Genomic DNA, 7,723 nt, shown 5'->3' with positions numbered 1-7,723 from the left:
TTTTAATAATAACTATTTCGAAATTGTATTAAGGTGGCAACCCTTTTATAATTTCTACTTAAACTAAGGTCTTAGAAAACTATTTTTTATAAACAATAAATTACAAATTCCAACTAAATATTTCGATACTCAAAAAATTATATTATATTAGTAAGGAGGTGGCAACGCTATTCGACTAATTCTACTAAACTTCCAATATTATTTTATATTTATTTATTGTATAGGGAGTATATTTATCCATATGCCTACATAAYTTATTATTTTTATTAAAATTTCAAATTTGGTGGCAACATTAYAATTCATATTTTGGTTTCTTAAATAATATGGATTTTGCTTTAGTTTAGTAAAATTGTTAGATTATTTGTATTTAGTACAATTTTTTAATAAAAACAATTTCAAAATTTTATTATGGTAGCAACCCTTTTACAATTTCTACTACAACTAAAGCCTTATACATAATAAATTACGTATTCAAATATTTATGATATTTCAAATATAATGAATATTTAGTTACTTCAAAAATTATATTAATAAACAGGTGGCAACGCTTTCAACGTTTTCTATTAAAACTCACATATACTTTCATGAATAGGTTATATATGTTTCCGCACGTCTATATAACTAAATAKTTTTATTAAAATTTCAAATTAGGTGGGGACATTATAATTAATATTTGAATTTTTCAAATAGTATAAATTCTGCTACCCAAAATTAGTTTAGCATAAATATTTGATTTTAAGTTTGGTATAAATTCTTTAATAATAACTATTATATTTCCAAATTTTATTTTTTTAACTCTTTTRTAAGTTCTACTTCAAACCATTCTGTACAGACAATGAATTACTAATTTTAAATAAGTCAACAAATTCTTAAAAAAATCATATCAATAGACAGGTGGCAACACTGTACAATTTTCCTCTACCAAAACATACAAACTAAAATATTACTTGTATTTTCTTGAAGATGTGTATAAGAGACAGGTACAATTTTCCTCTACCAAAACATACAAACTAAAATATTACTTGTATTTTCTTGATTTATATTGCAAAGGGTAAAAATACACTCATACTACATTTACAAGCATAACACAAATTATTTCTATTAAAATTTCAAATTAAATGGCTTAATTTCGAAATATCATCAATTCGCAACCCAAATTGAAATTAGTAAAATATTTTTTTTTTTTTACATAGGGTGCATATTTATCCAAATATATAACTAATTATTTTTATGAAGACTTTAAATTAGGTGGCAACATCCTATTTATATAATTAAGTTTCCCAACGACCATGTATTTTGATTTAGTTTAGTGTAATTGTTTAATTAATTTTATTTAGTTTACTTATTATTTTAATAACAATGATTTCCACATCTTTTATGGTGGCAACCCCCTTTTAATTTCTACTTAAACTGAAGCTTTAAAAACATTTTTTTAAAACTTTAAATTAAATAATTAGATGTCCAAAAAAAATTATATAAATAGACAGGTGGCAACGCTATAAAATTTTTCCTACTAAAATTAACTTTATAAGATACAGCCTTACGTCTACATATGTACATGCAAAAATTATATTTATTAAAATTTCAAATTAGGTGGCAACATCAAAATTTTGCAAATATCATCAATTTGCTTCCCARATTTAATAGTGTCATTTTTTGATTGGTAACTATTTCTAATTGTTTTTAATTTTCTTAAAGTGGCAACCCTTTTGCARTTTCTACTTAAACTAAAGCCTTCAAAAAATAATGTATTTAAACAAAATGATACATATTTTAACTAAATTATCAGCTATTGAAAAAAACATTGTGGACAGCTGGCAACGCTATAAAAAAAATTTCTACAAGAAATAACATACAATTTTCTTAACTAGTTTTTCAAAGTGTTAAGGTATTTTACAAATTCTACTAGTTTAAGTAGCCTTAAAAAATAATTTTTAAAACAATGAATTACATACATATTTCAACAAATTATTAGATACTTAAAAAAATCATACCATTAGACAGGTGGCAACGCTATGAAAAGATTTCGAAGAAAATTAAAATACTTTTTTTTTTGAATATTTATATTGCAAAGGATTTACATATCTTTAGCCACACGTCTACATACTGATGTAATTTTCTTTTTGGCGAGACAACCGCTTTCTGGCATCGAGAATTGCATCCCGCAGTTAAGATATAAAGCAAGCTTTAACCGGGCTTATCACATAGTATCTGAKGTACCACCAGTAATTTTGCTACACGATTATTACGCGATTCTCTGCCGATGTACACCACTCTAAATATTTGGATCTCTGCCYAATGGCTTCAGTCAACTATCGCTGGAATAGAAGTTGATGAAATCTCAACATAGCACTATTCAGTATACAATTCCGTTGCCATCCACCCATCCAATTGTACTGTATTACCTGGTAACTACCTACCTACAATCCAACCGAAGCGATGAACACGTGTCTCCACAAGCGCCCACGACTCGCTGCTACTTGACTGCAACGGCGTAGAAAAATCGCTGCAAATWATTATTGTTGTTGTTGGCTTTGTCAAATTGTTATTCTGCATAATTAATGTTATTGTTGTACTGTTATAAAGTAGCGCATGTGATTTGCATTCCATAAGTGCAAATACACAATCGTCAAACGGCTTGCGCACGCGTGCGATTTTACAAATGCCAATGCTGGCAAAATGGCAAACTTATTGCAGTTGCACGCGCAATGCCAGCGGCAGCACAAGACTCGTGTCTGCGCAAGACTGCAAGCGCTGCACACGTCTTTTATGGCATACGCAAGGCTGGCGACGAGGGTGGCGAAATGCGCGGCGCACAACGTGCGGCGATGTCTGATAATCGACGCGCTTGTGCCAAAGCGCGTTATTGCCATCGATGTTGCTGGTGTTGTGTAGTTGTCTTTTCATTTGCTGATGTTGTTGTGATTTTAGCGTGTGCTACAGACAGCACCMGAGTAGCGAGCAACCCACTTTTCCGCGTGGCAGACAACAAGCAATAGTTTGTAGTTAGCGGCGCACCAAAAGTACGAATCAAGTATGAAAGGGTATTGCAGCAACTGGATGGCTTCGTATAATAACACCATACAATGGAAGCGCCTGAATGCCAAAAGGCAGCGCGAATTGGCAATCAAGAATATAGTAAAAGGCAAAACAAGGCTGACGCGCTAGGAAGCAAGCGCGCCTTACGTACTTATGTGCATGCGCATTGCATACGGCAAACAAATCGACGAGTCAGCAGCCAAAAGTCAGACAAGCAGGACAACAGCACGAACTTGCAATGATCCATAAAGCGTTAAAAAATGCGATGACTATTCCGCAATTATCGGCGTGCCACATCGTGCCGCGGCCGCGGCCGCTGTCGCTGCCATCGTCTGTCCAATCTTGAGGCAGGCGCGCAGACAAAGACCCAACGCGCAAACAGAAGGAATCTCGGCAATGCATAAACGGGTTGGCGGACGGAAGACGCGGCGCACGCGGCATATAATACCGGCAGCAGCGCGCAGCACAAGCCAAGAAAGCAAAAACAACAATAATAAACATACAAAATATAAAACTGAAACGACAGCAAATAAGCGCACAAAGCCACCAACCAGCCCGACCGACAGCGTTTATACAAGCCGCACACACACTGGTTAAATGTAATAARGCAGCAGCAGCAAATCTTAAGTGAGGCTAAAACGCGGTCGCGCATACACACTTCTTACATACTTTCATACCAAATGAAATGAAACACAAACAGCTCGTTATGGATGGCAGGCATGTGCGCCACTGCCACTGCCGCACCAACCGCTTAACAATCAACGGCSCAAGTAAGCAAGCAAGAAAGCAASCAACACGCCAAGACAACGAACGCCGCGCACCACTTAAGAGACCCCAATCAGGCAGTCATGCTGGCATCAGTCATTCAAGCAGCAGGCAAACAGCCACGGACRGACACACCCGTATAATGGAGTATGTGGTATGGTATGCTTGAGCGTTTGTGCCAGTTGTGGTCGTCGCGCATATAGCAAGGGGGACGCCGTTGGTTGGCAGGGAACAGCTGGCGGGTCGGACGTGGTAGGCAAGCAAGCCGTTGTCGTGAGAAATCGACTACACTCGACTTTCCCACGGTATAACAATCACAACACAACTTGACGACAACGGCAACGTAGACGGAGATGACGCGCGCGCGCTGACTCGTTCCACATTAATGCCGCTGTCGGCTAAGCCACTACAACAATAAAGGCAGCGGTAAGAGCAACAACAACAACAATACTAAGAAGTAATATGGCTTGTCGTTGCATAAAAAGTGTGGACGGGCGCGCGGACAGACGGCTGTACGTTTGGTYGGCGCGCTGTTTGCTTGTGTGTAGGGGCATTCATTGTGTGCAGGCAACGGAATGTCGACAAGACAAGGGGGAGTTTATAAGCATGTATTTGTGTGCTTGTGTGCGACCGGATAAGTAAGCAGGCAAGTAGCAAGCAGGCGCGCAAARTTATAACTTATGTTTGTGTGTGCGTGTGTGTGTGCATGCGCCTTGGAAGACGTTAAGCGACGTCAGTTGAGAAGTGATACTTCAACTGCTTACTTAGTGTAATACATAATGGCACAATGGTAGAGCGTAAGCAGAGCGATGTGCGGTACATRTTGGTGGTGTTTAGCAACTGAGTGTGCGGCTATTTTCTCATTCAGTCACTGAGTTCGCCGACGTCACACTGTGGTGGTGTTTGTTTGTATGTGTGTGCGCGCGCACTCTCTGCGATAAGCTCGATCGTTGCGGCGCGCCGTTGCTCACTCGACTGAGGCTATAAAAGYCAGAGCACAGCGTTGTGCCTTAGCATTCATTGCAATARCGTTGTGCCAAGCAGACACGCGTACAAATTGAAAGGCAAGAAAAGTAGAAATTTTGGATTACAAGAGCGCGTAGCAAAACAAGCAGAAAAACAACGCACAAAACTTGGATTAAATWGAAAAGCAGCTAAAAGTTAAACTCACAAGCAATGGTACTCGAGATGGAGATGTCGAAAACCTATCAATACCGCAAAGTGATGAAACCGATGTTRGAGCGCAAGCGACGCGCGCGCATCAACAAGTGTTTGGATGAGCTGAAGGACATTATGGTCGAGTGCTTGACCCAAGAAGGTGAACACATAACGCGCCTCGAGAAGGCCGACATAYTGGAATTAACCGTGGAGCATATGAAGAAATTGCGCGCACAAAAACAATTGCGTTTGGGCAGTGGCGTCARCGCAGGTGCCGTACAAGATACCAAACTGTCTATAGCGGAAAGCTTTCGCGCCGGCTATGTGCATGCCGCAAATGAGGTATCCAAAACATTAGCCGCGCTACCCGGTGTCAATGTGGATTTGGGCACACAACTGATGAGCCAACTGGGACATCGCTTGAACTACTTGCAAGTGGTTGTGCCCAGTGTGCCGTTGACTGGTGTGTCAGCAGCGCAACATTTCCTGCCCACACCCGCAATAGCACAAGCAACGGCGGTAGCCGCACAATACTACAGCAGCTTGAGTGGCAGTGAGCGTAGCGCGAGCAGCAGTCCTGTGGTCATCACACCGCCACCATCCGAGTGTGGCAGCAGTGAAAGTGGTAGCTGCAGTCCGGCGCCAAGTGATACATATGGCGCTGTGTGGCGGCCTTGGTGAATATGATTGGCATAGTAGCAAGCGGATACACAGTGATCCTACTCAGGCGATGTGGATCTCTCGTGGATATTGAATTTAATGTACGCGCCTAGCTTTTTTTTTTTGCTAGCTGCGCGGCAAGGCGCAGTGCGTTAACGCAACGCTAGCCAAGCGGCGCAGCATTCGTTTGCAGCTGCATGGATAACGCGCTGTTGGGTGTTCCTATATGCATACATATATGTATGTATAATATGTATAGACGTCTACAAGTTAAGTGCGCATACCTGATGGCAGCTCGGCGTTCCCATTGTCCTTGCGTTGGAGACTGCTCAGCGCGCGTTGACCTGATGCGCGTTGGGTTGAAGGCGTAACTTTCTCAAACATTAAGCGCTAGATAGCGCAAAATTGTAAACCTCGCATTTTTATACAAGAAAACAATTGTAATCACAGGGAAAACAAGAATTTATTTGGTATTAAGAATTATAAAAAGAAATAAAGAAAACAAAAATAAATATAAAAACACATAAATAATTAGTATTTTCTTCATTATTGTTATTCTATTTTTATTATTAAATCAGTTTATCTGCTAGAGCCATATGCCAGCCTCAGCTTACTGGCCGCCGCACGGTATCGCTTCTTGCTAAAGAAGGTCTTGATCTCGTTTATTAATGCCGCGCGCTGACGTATGAAAATACGTCAATACGCGTCACGCGCCGACCAAACAAACATTTGATTCTTCAAAATACATTCATTGTTTTTGCTTTTATTTTCATTTGTGGATCATCCCATATCGAAATATTCCCACACCATAAAAGTTGCTAAACAGCTTTAGCTGAGCTTGACTTGCGGAATTTCACAATCAGCGCAATGTCCGGTCGCATAAAAAACGCGTTGTTTCTAGTTTAACTATTTGAAAAAAAAATTTGCATATTTTGTGTGTGTGTGTGTGTGTGTGTGTGTGCGCGCGCTTGACTCATAGATTGCTAACCCGTGCCAATAGTTTAACTGTTGAAAACAACAACTAACAAAGTGCGAAATCGCGCGCTACCAACAGCGCGTTTCTACTGCTGACGCAGCGCGTYATTTGCGCGACGAAAATTTGCATGCAAACGCGCAGTAAAACAGTTAAATCGACTTAATRTCTGTACGTTTCTATGTAGCGCATTTGTACTGACACACACACATACACACAAACCGCAAAGCATCTTATTTCGCGTTCCTTTAAGCGCAATCAACAAGTATAATAAAAACGTTAATAATAATAACCGCATAGCTATACAAAGCAAGGCAAGCCAACAATAAGTATAAAAATAAAAAAAAAAAAATAAAAATAATAATAATAATAAATAAAAACACAACAACAGCACACACAACTCGAATGGCAGTTAACGCGTCGCATGCCGCATGCCGCATGCCGCAAGCGGAAGCGTGAGCCATTCATTGAAAAATTTTCCCACACTTTTGTGCGGTCGCGCTCAATGTGCGCTGTTGCCGTCGCGTCGCACTTAATGACTTTCCAAGAACGTATACAAAAAAGCAAAAATAAAAACGATAAACGCCACGCAAACTTGGCTTATCGTTGCGCATTGCCACATACACACACATACATATGCTTGTATAAGCACAGATAAATATATGTATATGTATATACACATATGCGCGTGTTCGTGTGTGCATGTGTGGCTCCAATTGCGGTAGAGCTACTGGTGCAGCGCATTTGCTCGCGCCACTTTGTTGACCCACGTCGCGCGGCACGGTGGTGGTCCGATCTCCACGCGCAAATCATAAATACATACACATATGTACATATTTTACTACATATGTACATATACATATGATTGCCATGTACAGTTGTGGTTTACAAAATATAATAACTAACAAAATTGTGTTCATATTTAAAAGCAAAAGTTGTTTATCATATTTTAACAGCAAAATTTGTTAACTGCGGTTTTTTCTCTAAAATATTTCCGTTCAAAATTTTATCAAACAATTTTTTTTCGAAACTCATTTTTTCGCTACTTCTCCTGCTTCGTTTATATTATTCTGTGAAATCATAAGGGAGTATTCAAATTCTTTGGTAGTAACATGTTTGCAACAAAAT

The 7,723-nt window shown here is 39.2% G+C and overlaps 1 protein-coding gene across 1 annotated transcript; it reads left to right on the top strand.

Annotated features, from left to right (window-relative positions):
• The first annotated feature begins 4,805 nt into the window (after positions 1-4,805).
• Positions 4,806-6,153, top strand: LOC108978640 (enhancer of split mbeta protein). Its single transcript, XM_018949015.1, has one exon. It carries the CDS (start codon positions 4,981-4,983, stop codon positions 5,641-5,643), a length of 663 nt encoding a protein of 220 aa, XP_018804560.1. The 5' UTR covers positions 4,806-4,980; the 3' UTR covers positions 5,644-6,153.
• Positions 6,154-7,723: the final 1,570 nt, after the last annotated feature.

This window comes from Bactrocera latifrons, unplaced genomic scaffold (assembly GCF_001853355.1).
Source record: "Bactrocera latifrons isolate USDA-ARS-PBARC rearing strain unplaced genomic scaffold, ASM185335v1 scaffold_125, whole genome shotgun sequence".
NCBI classification, from domain to species: domain Eukaryota; kingdom Metazoa; phylum Arthropoda; class Insecta; order Diptera; family Tephritidae; genus Bactrocera; species Bactrocera latifrons.
The sequence above is the reverse complement of the archived record's forward strand: the minus strand, read 5'-3'. Positions and strand labels throughout refer to the sequence as shown.